The sequence below is a fragment of the Grus americana genome, chromosome 9 (assembly GCF_028858705.1).
Source record: "Grus americana isolate bGruAme1 chromosome 9, bGruAme1.mat, whole genome shotgun sequence".
NCBI lineage: Eukaryota > Metazoa > Chordata > Aves > Gruiformes > Gruidae > Grus > Grus americana.
This window is the reverse complement of record NC_072860.1, coordinates 3027092-3047597: the sequence shown is the minus strand read 5'-3', so window position 1 is coordinate 3047597 and position 20506 is coordinate 3027092. Positions and strand designations below refer to the sequence as shown.

Below are 20506 nucleotides of genomic sequence, written 5' to 3'. Positions count from 1 at the left end.
AGTGCCCAACAACCCTCTCGACCTGTTTGCCTGTGCTATGAAATGAGCTCCTCTCCGTTCAAGGCACCCCCCAAATTTCCTCACTCCCCTCAAGAGACCACGGCACGCTGCTTTGTGCTGCCTCCCCCTGCAGAGAGGCACAGCAAAAATTCTACGTTGTTTGAATTGGGAGAGAGAACAGTAAAAGCAAGACCTTGTTGCACTTGCTTCTCTCCTTGGGGAAAGGACGAGAACAAAGCCTACGTGACAGACATTAGTCACATTGTTCGAGACACAACTGCAAGGTGTTCGGATACCACCATTGACAAGTTCCATGTAAGCCCCTCCAAATCCAACAGTCCATAACTTTGCTACCAGCAGCAGGGCAACAGGACCATCCCTCAGGCTGTGGTGTGTTCCCAGCCCAGCACTGCCTGGGACTGCAAGGATGATGCCTGCGTAGCATCAGTTTAACACAGAAAACCCGGTTCAGTAACATTGCAGCTAACACTCGGGTTGCTAGATGACCTACCTGAAGGTTGGTCAAACGATTTTCACTGCCAGCAAGCAAGGAAAGCAGCACGTAGCTGGGACATACGCTTTCTTCACACTTAAATTTGTGGCAAAGGTTTGCAGGTTGGGAAGGAAAAACAGTGGTGGATAGTAAAATACTGGCATTGAGTCGGTCAGCCTCTGGTTGTGGAGTGCATTAGCAAAAACTGGACTGATGGTGCACTCTGAATAAACGTCCTTGGGACAACCGCACTGGATGACAGGAGTGAGGCAAAACGGAGCCTAAACTTTATGCAAACTTGTTCAGGTTTTTGAGACAGGGAGCAGACGCAGAACGGGGCACTGCAAAGAAAACCGAGCAGGACGGGGCAGCGCAGAACAAGCTGGAGCCACCGGAGCAGAGCGCAACAATGAAATCCACTTCCCGCCCCCGCCTTCGTTTAGTAAGTAACTATTTCCTCGGGGTTATCACAGGATAGATCTTGTTTTAATTGCAAAGTGAATTGTTTCAAGTCATTAGAAACGTGGATGGCAAGTGTCATCTCCACGGCAACACACCACATCCCCAGAAACGTGCTCACACAGCTCACAGGACAGCCTCTCCTTCCATGAGCGACTCCTCCAGCATCACCGCCCGTACCTCAGCTTTGTACTGATGGTAGCCATAACATACGGAAAGGAAACACCTCGTGAACATATGCAATATAGGGAACAGCCCATAAAACAGCAGAATTGCACAAAGGAATCTGGATAATAGTGAATCAGAGACTGTGTAGCAATTTTACAGTGGGAAACTGCATCAGAAAAAAACTGTCTTTCTAAGATCCATTAATGGGTGTGTCATACGAGATGCAGGAAGAGACTCTTCTGCTGTACTTGGTGCCATAAGGCCTTAGCTGGACTGCTGTGTCCAGTCCAGGGCACCACTTCTTAAGGAACATGTGAAAATACCACAGAGACCCAAGGAAAAATTGCGAGGACGGCTGAAGAGTTGGAAAATGTGATTTACAAGGAAAGCTCAGAAGAAAGGGACTGGTATGGTCTGGCAAAGAGACAGCCGGGAGACATCACAGCAGCAGTCTTACAAGTTTTAAATTCTCTTATAAAGAAGATGGCAACCAGCTGTGCTGCAAGTCCCCCAAGGACAGCAGATGTGGCCAGCTTGCTTTGCAGCAGAGGCAGTTTAGATTAGATCTCAGGGAGCCCTGCCAGGCAGAGACATCGAAGTCAGGCTACACAGAGAGAGCGTGTGTCCACGTCTCTGGAAGCGTCGCAGTGCAGAGTACCCAGGCATTCCTCACAGCTGGCTAGTGAGCACCTGATCCAGCTTCAGCCTGAAAACAGGGCAAACACTGGGCTCAGAGACCCCGCAAGGCCTCCTGCCACCCCTAACTCTGCAACTGTAGGAAACCCTCTGCAAATCTACCTGCTGCCTCTTTGTCCAGATCCTGCTATATTCTTGAAGACGACGGGTAAAACAGAACACACCCATGCTTGTCATGACCAGGCCAGCTGCATCCCAAACCACAGACTCTCAGGTCTTCCACATGTCCTTCTGACTCCAGCCCTTTTGGCTGGAAACCTGCTTTCCTACAGGATGTCTTGGTGTCTCCTGTCCTCCAGAAACTGCCCTCAATTCTGCAGGTCCTTCCAGTTATCAATTTCCCTTCCATCTTCTGCACGCTCACTGTACAATGGTTTAACACAACTGGCTACAGCTTGTTCCTGCCTTCATGCTGAATAGGCTTCTGGGTTCTTCATTTCATGAAAACAGGTATGACTAAAGCCTTTATCACTGGTCTTTGGTTACATCTTGTGATCCCCTTTCCAAATCCATCCATCTAAACTTTTCAACAGGTTTTCGTATGGCTGAGATAATCTAATCTTCCTTTGTGTCTGGTGTAAAAAGGCCAACTGGGCCCAGCCTAAGTCTCCTCTCCTTCATTACCTCCAAGCAATGCCATCTGGCCAACAGAACACTTTGACAAAGATACTCCAAATATGGGTCTACTGAGAAGCAGCTCTAAACATCCCTTTAAGTTACAAGTGGAGTATAAAGACATAAAGTGAAAAGAGATTTAAAAGATGTGAAGCCTATGCTAAGCCAGGCAAGGAAGTGGTTAACTTGGGGTTCATTACAACAATTGTATAAATAGATGGCACAGGAAGTCTGGGGCCCTCAGAAGGAAGAGGAAGTGTTTTCCTTTCCTGAGCCAAGGCGCAAGGAGGAACTAGGAAACTAGTCATCTGGTTATATTGCTTAAGGGCAATCTTTTCTAACCAGAGTGCCTTAAACCAGGTATTTAAACCCATATATAGGCATTTCAGTAACAGTCAATAAGTTTTCAAAGTTATAAAATTCTTGCAATACCCACCAGCTTCAACGGAAGCTGAAAATCAGGTCACTTCTACTTTGGTGCGAAAGGCTGGCAGGAACTTTTTCCTTTTAGATTTGAAAATAAATTTCTTAGGCTTCCTGGTTTGGAAAAAAAGTTGTCTTCAAGACTGTCTGTTAGCTAGGAAGTCTAAGTGGCATTTTTAAATTTACTTTTGGTTCTCATGTAGGCAAGCTTTTATATTTCACTAAAGAACTGAACCTAAGAGCTAAGAAATTCCAGGTAAATTATTTTTTAAGCATTTTAAAGCAACCTGCTTGTGTTTCAGTTTTGTTTTGTTAGAAAACATTTCTTATTTTTAGATCAAATCTTGTGCTAAGAAATTTCAAGAGCATTTCACAGGAATGGGATCATTGACAGGAATCGCAGCTGGGAGAACCAGCTACTTCCCAAAATACAGGCCACCCAAAAACATACTTTATTTTGAATGCAACACCTGGGGCTGGGAAGACATGGGGCTGACTAGGAGTAGGAAGGGAGAGGAGCAAGTGCGCGGCGGAGGAAAATGGGCATCCTGTGACATGGAGGGTTGGTAAAGGAATGGACTTTAATAACTGTTTGGAACCTGTGAGCTGGCAGGGGAGTTTGGATGCTGGGTAAAGCTCAGTGAGAGGGTCTCCAGCAGGGAAACGGAGCACAAGAGAAGAGCCAAGGGGAGGAATCCAGGGAACCTGGGCAGAGGATGCCGGTGGGTGGCCAGAGCAGCGCCTCCTCCCCTAGAAAAAAATCATATGAATTTTTGGGAGAATGGCACAATGTAAATGCAGTTGTAAATTATATAACTTGAATAATGTTGGAGAGGATGGAAGGTGAATAGTTCCTGTCTCCTCCGAGATAAGAGATGATGGCGGTTTTCTTGTCTCATTCTGCATACGGTTTGGTCCTGATGCTCAGGTTTGCTTATTCATGTCACTTTTGCTACAGTGGCCTTTTACATGTAAGACTTTGGGGGAAAATCACGGAAATCAGAGAGTTCTAGGAAAGAGGGCTTCAGAATTTCTGAAAGAGATTATTCATGGAAGGAAACAAAGAATTGCAATTAAACAACAACTAAGTATGTATTACTTCTAGCTTATGTTCCTGGCTGATAATCAGACATCCAAACAAAAAAAACTAAGTTAAAAGAGGAAAAAAAATAAAGCGAATGACTGTGTTGTCAATCCTATAAAATTCCCTCTGTTCCTCAAATGCAACCGAAGGATACCACTACATACTGCCTCTACCAAAAAATCCATTTCTTTAAGCATAATACTGACTTAAGAGACACTGTATATGAATTACTGGCACTCCATCACAATTCCTTTCTTATTATACCTATAAGAAAATGGGAACGCTAACCGATTTTCACTCTCTTTCACACTAGTGTGCACAGAACATTTGTTAAAGTTCAGCACTTACTTCCTTGCTTGCAATAGGTGCATAAAACACGAATCTTATTGCTGCTAGCTAGAAACAAATCAACCAGGTGCAAATAAGCATTCTTGCCTCCCTTGTTAACTGGGCAGCAGGGCACAGCATGACTTCACTTCCAAATTGTCTGGTACAGTGCAAATCTAGATTAAAAGCTGAACTTTCTCCTGATCCAATTTTGGCCATCTCACTTTTTCCTATCTACAACGTCACCAAAAAACTTGGGAAGCACAATGTATTTTGCTCATGCTCAGTTTCAAATGCTTAACACGTTCTATGCGTGGAATGTAAGCCCAGTTTGAGTTAATCTTAAAAAGATCCTGACTGTCATATCTGCTGCTTCTGATCTCTTCTGGCCCTGCAAGAGTTTTCCTCAACGTGATCCCACTCAGGCTTCGTTCTGGCAGCCCAAAGATTGGTCATGTTCACAGGTAGGAAGTGCTCCCATGGCAGAACTGGGACATTTGCAAATTAAGAAAGTCTGTTGAAGTGAAGGAAAACTGAAAGGACTTTTCAGTAGAGTATAGCTGGCTGCCAAATTTTTATCTCAAGTTCCTCGTTAAAATTCTACATCCTAAAGAAAAACATATTAGAAGTTCTGGAAGGTAAAGGACCTATAGAAGTCTTTTGAACCGGCACTCTCCCGCAGGATAAAGACATAGGTCATAAAAATAGTGCACTCAGATCCTGCTTAAGGACCCCATTCCACTCTGCTCCGGCACTCCACAATTCACACAAAAAGTATGTTAATTGCCAAGTATCTAACTAATATAGTTAGATACAAGCTAGTAAGAACACCAAGCACTTGTAGGAAGCATCAACACCCTGTACTTGAGGTAGTCCTTCGCACTAAATAAAACACTCAAACTCTAGCCATCAAAAAAGATTTTAGCAACAAAGCATATTATGATCCAACTCACAGCACCAAGATAAACCTCCTGAGCAACCAACCTTTTCAGCATTTCTCTGTGTTATAATAAATAAGATTTACATCAACAACAAGCAAACAACAGTACGGTTCCATGAGGGAACATGAGGGACTGGTGTTAAATTTAGCTACAGGGTGCAAGTCAGATGAGTTGGTGATGAATGAGCAAGGACTGCAGATCCATGGGGATCTGATGCAATTTTTTTAGCACTTCTGCAGCGTGTGGGTAGAATTTAAGTAAAAGTTTTGGAGTACGCTACTTCTAACAACTTTTGTAATTTTATCACAAGCCCTGTGCTTTTTGGTTTTCCACTGAAAAGCTTCAGCACTTGAAGTCAAATGAAAATTTGCATTTTCATTTCTTCATAAAGTATCTACCTCTAGTGATTACCAAGACAAGCTTGAAAACACAGGTCCTCAAGAGCTAGCAAGGCAACCAAGGCAGCAGATGTAACATAGTCATTATTTCTGAAGGCAGTTTGTGGACATCATTCTGATTTTGTCAGCACTCTGCTGACAGTAGTTGAGCTGGGGAAACTATTGCAGGTCACTGATACTTGCTTCTCAGTGAAAATTCCCCAAGCACCCTTCAGCTTTTCCCTCTAAAAGAAGGCAATAAATACATCCCTAGGCAACGGCGTGAGGGGTTTGAAGTCCTACGAGAAAGAACTTCTCCCTGAGACAGGTGAAGGCGTGCCTACACTGGCTCTGCCTGCCCAGCAGGGCAGGACCCCTCAGCTCAAATCAGTCCCACGCTACATTTCTGGGGGTTTCCTCTAACCTGTGCAGGCAGACACTAGAGGATCCGTAATCAGGTCTCTGCTTTCCCTATTGTCTTCTGTGCTGAATGAATCCCAGTTTCAACAGACACCAAGCACTAAATACATACATATGAATTACGTAAAATATCCAGCGGAAAAGAGAAAATGTAAGATTAAAGAAGTTATACCTATTGAAGACACACTGCTGAAGCAAAGCAACGCAGGCAGAAGGTGCATGTAAAGCAGCTGCATTCACCACGTTATACTGCATAACTTTCTGGGATTGCATAATTAAAAACCATAAGCAATGCACAGATAAGGGTGAGTACCTTAGTGTTACAATTTCCTGTCTTCAGCCTGCGAAATTTCTCAGGCTTTAAGCTGCAGCAACTGTTTTGTATTTTTGTGACACAAAGGGTGACCAGTTGTCCTCTCTTTCAAGGGACTGTCCCTTATTTCATTCATTTACTGCATGAGTAAGACAAACCCTTACTCGATTAGAAGCAAGCACTGAGCCATACCTGCTAATTGCACAGATACAGAACCCAGCCTGAAGAAGCACCGTCATTTAACAAAACTAACCACAAAACTAAAATCAAACAAAACCCACCCTTCAAACCTTCTTCTTTTATGTTCTCCCCTGAACTGCACCTCTGGAATAAAAATAGCAGTTGTGGTGTTACAAATTTTTGTTAAACTTCGCCCCCTAAAATTGGACCCAACCCAAGGTTTCTGATTTTGCGTGTACAGGGATGTGGCATGCAATGAAAACAAACTTCTGGAAAGGCTACTTAGTGCCTCCGTGAACCACCAGCGCTCGCTGCATGTGGGTTCTACCGTGCTGGATCACAAAGAACACTTTATACTAAGCCTTTTAAACAACACGAGTCACTACGTCCCTGTCAAGTTTTGGAGAATGAGGTCTAATCCAGAGTTACCTGGCAATTTTAATTCAGGCTTAACAGCCTGCTAACATAGAGCAACCCCAGCCCACAGAGAGCTTTGCTATATTTGCTCATGGGGTTTGCTGAACCCAGCTGTGCTGGATGTTATTTTTTAAAAGGAGAGCTTTAGAGCCCTGGGATGGAACAGAAGGGAACCAACTTAGACTTTCAGAGGAGAATCAAGATGCAAAACTCTGTCAGAAGTTACGAATGGAAGACAAAAGAAGTCAGACAGCAGGGCAAAGACGTGGGAACAACCGAAAGTCGTGACTTCATTCTCTCAGAGGGACTCTGAAATGACTGACTCTGAGCTATCTTTGCTAAAGCCCGTTTCGTTTCCCTAAACTATTTGGCATTTGAAATCAAGTCCTGTGCGCTTTGCATTTATACAGAAATTTGAAAACTAAAGGATTCTAAATTTCTTTTAAAACTTCATGAAATAGCTTCAACCACAAAAAGATAAATTTGAAAAGTATTGGTGGAGCAGACCTCAGTTACCTAAGAGAAATGCAACCAGGACAATACTTTAAATTGAACATGTTATTTAAAGGTGATTGTATCTTTATATTTTATACTTATATCAGCAATAAACTGCAGCACACGTAGGGTCTATTGCTCCCATTCCCTAAGGCTGCAGAGCAGTTCTAACTGGAGCCTAAGCCTTACTTGTGACCTGCCAGATAAATTACATATCTGCATGGGGGACGCAGCTTGCAATGATACATCTCATTAGCAAATCGAGATACCTCTCTAAAGAAGTAAGGGCATCACCCTGTCAATAAGAAGTGCAGAAACGATTTTGTACAGATGGCGGTATTTGCCGTAAGACTCATTGTAAACGAATTCAATAGCAAATTTTTCCAAGACTCATTCCTATCTTAAATGATCAGGACAAAAAGACTCATATAGAACCAACAATATATTAGCTTCTCTTTGAGAAAACAACTCAAGACTTGCCTGAAAATGAGTACTTTTCTCTGTGACCCATCATGCCTCAAAGCACAGAAGCAATAAAACATAGTGCTTCATCACCACACTACTGCAAGGGGAATAATCTGTTGTCTCCCTGAATACTTTAAATTTAGTTATGGAGCTGCATCAGAATTCTTTGGAAATATAAAATATAAAAAAGGATAAGACAACTAAATGGTTTAAATGCTATGTGGCTGATAATATTAAAGCTAACATCCCTCAAATTACTGAAAAATGAGGCTGTTTTCTCGTTGATAATGTTGGTTGCGTAAGTTTTCAATTATTTTTCCTCATCTGCCAGAAGAGGTTTAGAATTTCAGGAAAGTTTTCATTTTGCTGCTCCTGGAGATGTTGAGGTGTGTGTTCCCAAGGTACTCATCTCAATTAGGATAATACATTTGGTGTCTCAAGCAGAGACTGACTAATTTGAAAAATCTATTTTAAAAAAACCCAAACTTCTTACAGTTCTCAGTCCACGAGCAGAGGTTACTACCCCTTCCTTTAAAATGTGCTCGCAGAAATGCCCCATTTTTGTGCCAAGAGCAAACTCGATTGTTTGTGCACTCGAGCTCTCGTAGCGGGAACTGAAAGAGCGAGCTGCTGGGTATGCGGTTGTGGGTGAAGTCGTTCAGAAGGATAGTAAGGTGAAACAATTATTCTTCTGAAACAATAATTGTTAAACTGGTTACTGTTTAACAGCCCTAATCCTCTGAATCTTAAAGTATTTTGCAGCACTTGAAGTTGCTTCTGTACATTGAGCGAGGATTGCCTACTTGCAATTTTCGATTGTTTAAGCGTGATGAAGGCTTTATGGCGTAACGCACTTATCGGAGAGCAAACTGTAACAAAAATTGATGGCATTTTTTGGCATTTCACTCTTTGGAGTGAAATTTTATCTGAAACCACATCCAGATAAAAGGAAAAGCGATTGCACTTCATGGCGGCATGCATTAGCTTTCAAATACCTGATTTCATTTTTTGAAGCTTGAAAACCAAAATAATAATATCACTTCAACCTGATTTAAGCCATCTTCTCTGAATGTTTTTTTAATATTTTCAGGAAACTGGAAACATTCTGGAACAGTTCAAACTAGACAAAAGCTGGATATGGTTTGTTTGTATGAAGAATTTTGTATACTGAGAGATTCAGTAGCAGGAATGTGCATGTTTCAGGAAATACCTAGTTCTCTTGTTAAATGCTGCTTCTTTCAGTTTTTCGAAACCTGTGAAATACATTATATTTATTCCTACCTTAGATGCAACAGCAGAAAGAAAAAAAAACCCCAAAATATTTTCCTTGTATAAACAGATTCAGATAGTTTGCAGAAACATGAAATACACAGATTTTGCTAAGCCCTGACTGCAAATTATTTTCAGTCCTACACGTAAAGATTGTAAAGTTTTACAAAGTTATTCAAATCAAGATTAAATTATATTGAAAAATATTCAAATTGGAATATCTACCATTTTCAGTAATAAAATGAAGCTTAATATAATTATGTATTTGGGCATACCAGAAATGCATTTTCCTAACCACGTTTCAAGACATTGCTCCTAATTATCACCTGGTTGTCCACTTGTCCCTTGTTTCTATCCACGAAAAGTAATCACCCTAATTATACCTCAGCCCTTCAGTGCCACTGGAGTACCACAAACACGGCAAGTTGTCTGTGATAATAACTAACTCAGGTAAAATCAATGCCATCCTCAGCATTAATTTTTGTTGAAATTCACTCTTATGCAAAGCATAAAATCCCACTTTCCCACAGAAGCTCTGCGGCTCTGCACACTGACGGGCTCTTGACTCTTCAGAGAGGACCCCAACTCCAAAGCTTTGCTGGGACCACTCAGTTTTGCCTTAAAACTTGGCTGCACCTCCTGGCTCTTTCCCTTCCCTTTGGTGACCCTTCTCAGCTTCCTACTGAAATACTCCCCCCAAGTCCCCCTGCACCCCTCTGTCCTTCATGCAACACCGCTGTCCCTCCCGCTCCCCTGCGGCAATGCAGGTGCCGATTGTCCCCCTGTAACTCGCAGGACACCGGCACACACCGTGTGGTGCTGGCACACCTCTCACCCTGGCAGCACACAGCCTGCCCTGTCCCCACTGGAGACCGTGAGGTTTTGACATCAATTTGAGTAAGTTCAAAATCCTTACACAGTTGTTTGACAGAGGCTGTAAGCGGCTGCAACGTTGTGAATGGGTGTCACCCAAAAGATCTTGCTTTGCATTATCTCCCACTGAAACCAGCTCAAGTGCAATTTCCTAGTAGAAAGGTTTTGATCAGATATAGATAGATCAGCAAAATCCAGGCAAATCACAAAATCCTTACTACAGAAAACCTGTCGGAGCAGCACAGCAAATTAGGATTACAGTGTCAAAGAGAAGGACAAAAATTTTGCATCTCTCTGCAAAGGGCTCACAAAGGACTTGGTACTGCATGTGCCACAGCCAGACACTGCCTCTGACATTGGTGACGACACCAGTAACACCAGGAATGCAGGAACTGACCTAAACTCACATGCTTATCAGATCATGCCAGCAGGATGGGTAGCCATACGTCTGCACTCTGAGAGCAGGTTAGCGCGCCAGATGAAGCTTTTACATTGAGCTCCACCCTGGAGGACTCATAAACAGAAGCCAGAACAAATTCTGCCAAGAGGTAGGGACAATCCTGCCGACCGGCTGACGCAAACAGGCAGTCCTCTCATCGTATGTGTTGCTCGTCCCAGGACAGAGGATTTTGGTCTTTCTGGCATATTTAGCCAAGCCATATGCAGACAGAGTACAAATCTAGATGTTTCCCCCAAAATGTGTTTCTAGAAGCGTGCTGACAAGGGAGGGTTTCAGCAGGAAACCCTATACGCAGTATTTATTGTCTCTCCTACCTTCTGGGAGCCAGTGCTGCAAGTACACTGGTAACCTACAGCTTCAGTGTCAGTTGATACACTGACTCACAGCTGCTGGCCTGCTTTCTAACTGCTCACATAGCACCATTTGTTTCCTGTTGCACACAGCCTCCTGTCAGACCAGAAAATTTTACCAGAAAAAAAAAAAAAAAAAAAAAAAAAGGCAGCTAGATGATCACTCAATATAAAACAGTGCTGCTAGGGCATCTATAATTTTCACTGAAGTCAGCAAAACCTACAAGTAAATAGGGTCAGATCCTCCCTCTGCAACAAATAGTAACTATAAACATAAGTAAATTTTAATTAGCCCCTTGCAGCAATGGTGAATTTCAGCATGAACGCAAGCAGTGCTCACGCTCACTGAAATGATGATCTGGCACCAGAACTGCAAAATGAATGTCTCCCACGTTTACCCACGGAGCAGAGCACAGGAAGATGCACACACCCTGCTGCTTTCTGTCAAGGAGACGAGCAGCTAGGACAGCCCGGGAAGGTGAAGTGGAAAGAAAAAGGCAGAAAGAAAGAAAGGAAAAAGGAAAGAAAATGTTTTCCATACTGTAATACAGTCTCTTACTCAGCACGAGAAGGCGGCAACTTTTTGTGATTCCTTCTCACGACACGGTAATCCACAGAAATTGCAAAACTCTGGAGCTGGTCAAACAGTTTTGCTCAAAGCAAAATTTAAAAAGTTTATTTAAAAAATGAAGGGGGTTGGAGCATGTGCTATGCAAGGCATGGTCTTCATTCAACCCTCCTCTCCCCCATTAGGTAAAAAAAAAAAAAAAAGGTGAAAAGTTCAAAATTGCTTATCTGGACTTTTTCAAAAGGATGATCCATTTTTTCCATCTGAAATAACATTTTTCTTCAACATCCTGGCAACACTGTGATAACTTCTGAAAAGCTCAAAATCAAAATGAAACATTTCACCGGAACGCATTTTTTTAAATTTTCCAGTTTGCTTGAAAATGTAAAGCGGTTCCTACTCCTGCTCAAGCCACACTCTATTTCTGCCCTCTCCTGTGGAGCAGCCAAAAGATACAAACGCTATTCAAGGCATCGTGGGTGACTGGAGCCTCTATCTTTGGCAGCCCACAACATCTCAAGGCAGGTACCCAACCTGAGGAAAGAGCTCTGATAGTGGCATGAATGGGAGAGTAGACTTAAGGGTAATACAAGGGAAAAAAAACAACCCAAAAACACCCCCAAAAAACCAGGTTAGCAAGAAGGAGAAGGCAAGAGCACCCTTGCCAGAAGGAAGCAGCAGTGGTCAGCGAGGCCTGAGCCCTCAGGTGGTGGACAAATGTGGGTGATTCAAGTTCTGGGTCACAGAAAGGGAACATTAAATGACTGAGCTAAAGCATCAGGTCATGCCCACAGGATAGCCCCGGGAGGCTGCGCCTTCCTCACTCAGAGACCAGACTGTGCCGCACAGCACGGGAGGATACAGCACATGATTATAAAATCTGTCTATGGCACTGAGCTACCAAAAGCCTGCTCTGCAGATGCCCCAGTTTCTTAAGGAGACTCCACCTTTAGCAACAAGCTAAAGCTGTTCCCAGAACTATGAGGCTGACTCCCCCTTGGTGGCATTTTTGGCGACAGCCCCGTTTGTGCACTGTTGACATCTGTCCATCAAGGATACCTCCCCCCAGCCTTCACTCACACAGGGTGGCACCCGGTAGGTACTTGATCCTGCAAATGACCTATGAAGTGTTATCTGATAGACTATGAGCATAAACTCAGATGCAATCTAGCTGCCACTGAGAAATGACTGATTGCGTAGCAGCTAGACTGCCGAACAGCGATCAGATAACACAAGCTGTGAACTCTTATTTGAGATGAACCAGAAGTCTAGAGACATCAAACTCCACACTCTAGAGAGATGTTACCACACTGCCCTATACCAATCCATATTCACTGACTAGCCAACTCCAGTGTCGTCTTCTTTCTCTCTTTCAAGCATCTTCACTCAGGAGGCAGGTTATACTCTCGACAGTGAGCTTTTAAAATTGCACATATAAAGGCAATACAGGGTGAAGCATTAGGCAAAGGCAGCACCACAGTTTTTCAACAGCAGCTTTTGACCTCAGCATCTTCTCACACTGAAGAAGTCAGCTGTAATGGGAATCTCCTTACCTGCCACATCTGGCAGTCTAAGGGGGTTCTCCAGGCTCTTTAGGCAACAGAGAGAGACAGGATCTACCAAGGACAATTTAGCCCACCTGGGTCAGAAAACTGTTTCTTCCCCTCTGACTAGAGATACAGCTCAGCTTTGACTGCACATCTAAAATGAGGGGGGGTGAATACTGATGTATCACACACATCCTCTGATCCTGAGAAAGTCAGCAAGAGACAGCTATTTAAAATTATTTTTGGTAACCCAATCCTCCTTAACAGACTGGGACTGAGTTCCTCGTTTTGTAAAATGGGAACAAGAGCACTTCCCCTCGTTGAGGAGATACTAAGATCACAAGGAATTCAGAATGTGCAGTGATGACGGTACTATTGACACCTCAGCTAGTTGTATAAATGAGATGCTTTAAGTGACAGCATAGGAAAGTTTTATCTTCTATGAATCTGGATGACAAGAACTGACCAGAGATGCCTGGCTTAGAAAGACAGATTTAGTGTCTTTAGTTTGTCTCTAGTGTCTAATTTTATCTTGTGATTTCCAAGGACTCCTTTGCTGTTCTGCCCCCTCTTTGCACAAACATGGTTACATTCAGCTAGTCCCCAAACTTTCAACAGCTCTGCATTAATTATGCCTCCCCATTTGAGCAAGGGAAGATCACATTTGTTTTTACAGAGGAGAAAGTTGAAGTACCACAGTTGTGACTTGCCTGCAGCTAAGCCAACTCAGGGGCAGTTGATTTCCAGCCTCCTGCCCCTACTCCTGGACCTCTGTGTAAATGTACATTTTTTTGTCTCTCTTCCTGTCTCAGCTTCTCAGTTCTCAGTGTTTTACTACACTGAGAGTCTGCAAGCTAACAGAGATGATGACTAATTGTTCTCAGCCTAAGGACAAAGATCTCTACTTGCTGTTACAGATCCTGTTTCAAGAGGGTTTTGTTACTCCTCCCCCCCTTCCTTAAATATGTTTTCATCAGCAGGATCCAAGCTTGATTCATCCAAGCCATGGATTTCTTTGCCTATATTTTGAAGTCTCAAATAATGGAAGGAGAAAATTCAGCAGTCCCAGAAAAGAAGGGAAAGAATTTGTGTTTAAAGAAAAAAAGTCTATGACTGTAACCACTATGGCCTGGTATGTTTTGGGGGGAATATCAGTTTGATTCCAGATACGGCAGGCAAGAGGGGTTCCTGGCTACGCTAACTGCTGTACTGCTGCTGCAGATGCAGAAACCCAATGGCAGATCATGTAGCATGCCACAAAATGCTGGAAGGACATATGCAAATATTTTTTTCTTCAGCCTGAATGCAAAAATGTGCCCCCTCCGAATGCAAAAACATGCACCCCATTTCTGCCACCTGTACTTGAACAGTTAATTTAACCATGCAAAAAAATGACACTGAGTATCATTCCACTAGTGCCAGGATCTAATTAAAAAAAAGAAAAATGAAAACTACTCTCCAAGACACAAAAAAGTGAAACAACTTGCAGCTTTAAAGGTGACAAAACTCCACAGAGAGGCAGAGGGAGAGCTCTCATGTCACCAGCGCTGTGTATGTAGCCGTGATATTACACATCTTCTGAACCTGCTGTCGTCATGAAAAACGCCTGACAGACAACAGCCCAGATCTGGGCAGGAAGACAACTTTGTTAGCTTCAGGAAGGAGCACTGTGCAGGCAAAAAAGGTCATGTTGCACGATCGGGGTCCATATTTGTAACTAATATGGGCTAATCTCGGGACTTAGTACTGAATCCTTCCTATGGTTTTTTTGTTTGGTTTTTTTTAATAAACCCAGAAATGAGGAGCATCTAGTGATTGCTGTATTAATTTATCACCTGATCTAATTCCATAGGATTAGTAGACTCTTTCCTTTTTAATGGGATTTTTTTAAAATGTCAAAATTCCATCCTATTCAACAGTTTTTACATCCTTGCACCGGAGAACTATTCTTCTCAAAAATCTGATCTTTTAATACACATGAAGTAGTTTTTGTTTTATCCACAACTCAACAGACAAGCAACGAAAGATGTCTGGCCCAGCTGGAACAACGTACCAAGAACAGCAGCCAACAACATGAGACTGTTTTGCTCTGAGCCTCAATTACAACTTTCACTGCATCTCTCTCTTGCCAGAAGCAGCCAGCCCCCTTCTTCTGCCTCTCCCACAGAACTGGAATAAAGCAGCACAAAACGGGAGGTGTTGTGTCTTCAAAACATGAGTTAACAACACACTTTATTTAGCCTACTCCTGATATTCAACCTACAGCTCCTGGCAACCCAGCATACAAAGGTATTCTACCACAGTCCCTCTGCATCCCACAACATACAAACAAGAGAAATCCCTCACAATTGCAACGCTGATCCCAAGAGAATCTTACAAATCAGTTTGGGTGTACTTCCTGTAGATCATATTTCCTTAACAGATCTAGTAGATTTCAAAAGGTTTCATTCAGAAAGATCCCCTGGAGTCCTAATAACACTGTCTGGATCCAGCAGTAGTCCAATTATCCCTCCCCAGAGAGGATGAGGACACCTTTATTTGTAAATAATACCCTGCAGAATTCTCTGTAGAGAACTAGAAGGTGAGGAGGTGAAGGTGTGTGCAATGGGGAAAGCCTGAGCTGACTGACATCAGTCACACCTTCCGCTTGTTCGTAAGCCTTGATCCAGCATGAGAGCTGCCCACTGCTACAAGGAGAGAGAAATACTGATTTGTTATGGCTCCAGTGCTCTGATCTGTGGACAAATGGAATGGTTGTGCATGGAAACAGGCCCTTTGTCATGGCAGAAACAATTACAGATCCATTACAAACTGGGAAATGTAACTCTCATCTGTACATCTGTAACGTACAGAGCAACATGCCAAGTCTGCACCATACCTTAGGTGGTGGGTCCTGGGAGCAGCCTGCAGCCCAGCACTCTCTGGATAGCTGCCTGCACACAGGCACGGTGCTCCAAACTCATACCCCAAACCCATTCAGAGTTAGGGTTCCACAAGTTCCCTTCCCCATCATGGTGCCAGTGCAAAGAGCAAGGACATCCTTAGCAGGGCCTGGCTCCCATCCTGGCTCTGCCACAGAGCTGCTGTGGGACTTGGGGAGCTGTACCCATTCCCTGGGCCTCAGGTCTCCCCAACACTCTCCCTGCTAGGATGTTTCACTTGTGAACTGTCTGGCACAATACGATCCTGATCTCAGCAGCTGCTCTAGGGACTGTAAATAATGATAAACACCATATCACTTTCTGGACACCTGTCTTACCATAACAACACATCATGACACCAGCACAATATGCCAAAACACATTATTTAGGATGATAAGGCTGAGACATATCAGATGATGGGGAAAAAGTGAGTACTGCTACAAACAGCCTGCAGCATACGGTGTGGAGCCAGATCAGAATGACAGGTTATTCATTCCAGCCGAGTGTTGGCACCACACTGGCAGAGCCTGTGCAGGTTCCTCTGCACGGGGTTGCCCGGTGCTCTGGAAAGATGGACCAGCTTTGGTGACATACCATCGTAATGCATACAGACTCACATCAAGTCCGGCCTAGTGTCCTGCTGCCAGTTCCTCCTGAGAAACAGAAGTACTGTGGCAAGCGAGGCAGAGATATCTCAACGGCTCCAGGGAAACCAGCTGAAGCTGGTGAGGCCAACTGGGACACTGCGCTGATGCTGGTGGCTGGCCCTGGGCACATATTCCTCTGGAGCACAGCGTCAAGTGCCTGGAATTGACCTTGGTGGCAATCCAGCTGTGTTTGTGCAAAGCTGCATCCGAGTGGGGCTCCTAAGAAAAGTCAGAGCCACCCAAAAGCGGTTCTTGAGGGAGCCAGGCTGGGTGTGCGCACCCAGGACACACAATCCACAATTCTTATCAACAGCCCACAGCTGAAAGCAAGCCACCAGCATTCAACTGTCCTCACTAACCTGATCGCTTTAGTTTCAGATATGCTGCCCCTTTGGTACAGATTTCAAAGAAAAACTGATGCCCCAAAGCGCATCAGGAAATACCTAAGTAACATGCTGCATGTGAGCCACGCGAGGTGCACGTGGAGTTGGTAGAAATAGGTATTTCTACAGTGGGAAGCTAATTGTCATCTGAAATAGGAAGGAATGAATGTAGACCCAGTCTGAATAGCAGGGCAGACTGGGACACGTGGTAGCGTGGGCATTTCCTTTTCATTTTCCAGGGAATGCCCATGCAGCATGGCTGTGCTAAGAGGATGGGTAGGCAACAGCCCTCACTGCTCCTAGTAAACCCACACCCGCTTCCTAGGGCTGTAAGAGACCATGCCTCCCTCCGCACCCCAAGTTTCATTATCTGTATTGAGAAAACAAGGGCTGAGAGGTGGTACAGGAAGGGGAAATGGCTCGTTCAGGATCTTAGAGCAGTATAGGAATAAACAGAAAATCTGAAACTCCTGCCTTCAATCCTGGTACTTTCTGGATTCTGAGACCACAACTTGATTTACATTCTCTGTGTGTAGGTAAATTGTGCTGCAATTTTGGATTGAAAAGATCCACAATGTACCGATAAGAAACTGGCTTCACAGGAAAAGGTATTTCTTAGGCTGAGGTTCTCAGTTATATAAAACACGGCAGCGTCACTGAATTGAAGCCACACATGTTAAAGAGTGTGCAGACAGCCATAGCAGCAGACTGGAGACTAAAATCTCCATAGCAGTGGAGTAGAGACTAGCACTGTGCTGGCCGGGGGCATTAGTTTAACTCCTTATATCCTTTTTCTCTCGGTGTTAGAACTACTTTGAAAAAAAGTAGCGAGTGGTCTTAGGTGCATCTTTGTAGGACCGAATGGTTCACAGCATGGCTTACCTGGACATTTAGCTTTTTTTCTTTATCGGGCAGAATTCGGTAGGTATAAACACAATTTCGGAACCTGGAACAGATCAGAGGAGATACAATTAGACCTTGTCCAGAAGGGAATTGCACTGTGGCAACCCTCCTTGTGAAAAAAGGTGTTGGAAGATCCCGAGACACATAGGGTTCATGCGCAAGGGCTTTAAACATTTCTCTTTCTTTCTTTCCCTGGAGACTGTGAACTAACACAAACCTGAAGTGTTCCTGGTCACTGAAACATGTTTGCAGATGTCACTGCAGAAAGTGATATCAGCATCAGCCTCGGAGTGAGTTATTCAACTCTTCTGGCCGGAAATAAAGAAAACACCAAATGGCTCTAGCTGTCAGTAGAGTGGGCGTCTCAGGAAGGAATGAAAAAGCAGAAATCCAAAAAAGACAGGGCCAAAATCAGCAATGAATGAGTAAATTGAAGGGCTAGTATGTGCATCGACTTGTATTGGAAAAAACAAATAATAGATTTCAGCTAAATCACAGTAAGACAGCTGATTGCTAGGCACATTTTCCTGCACAAATCCTAAACAACAGCCTAAATGAAAATCCATCTCGCTATCCTGGTGCGGATGCACACTGCACACGTGCATCTGTAGATCAGCCATAACAAACATTTTGTCCCAGTTAAATTCAATTTGATTCGTATTTAAGGGGGGGTGGAGGAGTCTTTTGCCCGGTGGAGGGCCACATTAATGCACAAGAGCCCAAGGGAAGCCTGAGCAGTGCTGTAACGTGGCAAGCGTGATCTTCCTCAACAGCTACTGAGCTTTCTGGAGCTTGCCCAAGAAGTGTTGACTAAAAATACATTTTTACCTTTCTCTCAAGTGAACAACAGATTGATCAAATCTGTGAAGTCACCTGCAAAGCACTCTGTTTAAAACATACAATATGGCTTTAAGCCAAATGATGCTGGTTTCAACCTCTTCCTCTCAAAGGGAAAACCAGTATCCACTCTCGGAGCTTCCTTGGCTGTAACAGAAACACTGCATTACCTGTGGAATCGTCATGAAACGTGGGCTGAGGTCAGCCCCCTGGCTGGGGAGATCAGGCAGATCAATAAAACATCCTCATCTCTTTTACAATTATGCTGTGAGTCTATTAATCATATGCCTTTCAGAATCACTCCATGCAGGAGAGAGAAAAAGAGATCACCAGGATTTTAAGCAGCCTTATACAAGAAGTCACAAAGAGCAATTGGAAATGAAAAGAAATTACTCATAAATCATAGCTGAGTTTTTCCAGCACGTTTGGAGGATTTTGTCATGTATCCACATGAACCTGTAACTTTTGATAGCATTCATGCAAAGGACACAGAAGAATTAGAACTGCTCCCAGAGCTCAGTACCACTTCACCAAGCAATGTAAGACCTTTTCACTGGCACCTATTCATTCACACATCTGAGGATCTCGTACAGAGCTGGAAGTCACAGAAATGATCCCCAAGTGCTTTGGATTGCCACAACACTGCCAATTTCACCAAGCCCAGGGCAATCAACGCCAGATGAGGATATGCCCCAAGGAAGGGTATGGGGTTTGTTTTTATCTGTCAATGCAGTTCTCTTACACAATTTCCTCCTGCTGATATGCAAACAGGGCTAAGCAGAACTGCTCATGCAGCTGATGAGAGAAAATTTGTGTGTGGAGATTATGAAACTGATAAATGAACCAGCTCAATGGCTCTTGCGTCACAAGAGGACCCTCCTTGTTACCTTCACAGAAAGTGCCCCATCACACAGGCCTTTCGAGGCTGCTGTCATAATACTTGTAAAGAAGTTTAAGCTGAGGACAGGTAAGATCAGTGGAAGAGCAAGGGAAGAAAGGCTGTTGGGCAAGACAGGAGCAAGGAGGAGCACTTCCTAGGATCAAAAGCAGGAATCCTCTTTAGCAGTCCTCTAATTTAGTGCATGTGGATGGAGAAGACTGGGACTCACTCAATTTCTGCCCTTAGGCTTTCTCTCCTCAGCGTCCTGACTGTCAAGTTATGTGGTCCTAATGACTGTCACATTCCAGGTCCTCCCTAAAAACTGGGTTGAGTTGAGAATTGCTCAACCACTGTTCAGGCAGTCTATGGCAGGGGTAAATATAACATCAGCCTCAGCTTAAACATGTCTCCAAGTACTTTGTCATCTCTCTGTCCTCTCAACCACCCAGCGTAGGAAAGGGGACACAGCTTGTATTTTCTCTTTCCACTTCTGCTGTACACGTTTTTATGCACAGGTGATGATGTGCATACTAGGAGCACCTGGAAAGCCTGAACAGGACTGCCATGCTAAGCACGGTGCTAAGTGCACCATGAGAGAGGTTGTCCCCACAGGGGGTTGGAAATGGCATCTCAGAGAGGGATCCCAAAGCTGCAGCTAGCATTTGAGGGTCATCTCCAGAAGTGCTGTTAATCCTGCAGCCATTCACACACAAACCACCACCAGGAGATCCCCTGGAGGAATGATACCAGTTCAGGTACAGCATGCTGTGAACACTATACAGGCTCTTTTTGATTTGAGGATCCAGGTGTTCCCCTCCAGGTAAGTTAAGGAACCCATTTCTTGTCAATAAACTGGCAGATCAAAGGATCCAGGCACAGAGAAAGGAGGAGGAAAATGGCTTTGCTTCTTGCCTTTTATGGGGCAGTGTGACCAGTAGAGCAGGGGACAGCAGTGCAGGGGAGGAGCGTTCCCCTCTGCATTTGCTGACTGTTGC

The 20506-nt window shown here is 43.9% G+C and overlaps 1 protein-coding gene across 1 annotated transcript in view; it reads right to left on the bottom strand.

Moving 5' to 3' along the window:
* Positions 1-20506, bottom strand: part of INPP5D (inositol polyphosphate-5-phosphatase D) — a 56791-nt gene that overhangs the window by 31931 nt on the left and 4354 nt on the right. The window contains exon 3 of the mRNA XM_054835717.1: positions 17774-17837. Coding sequence (XP_054691692.1) covers positions 17774-17837 — 64 coding nt within the window. The remainder of the gene's footprint in view (positions 1-17773; positions 17838-20506) is intronic.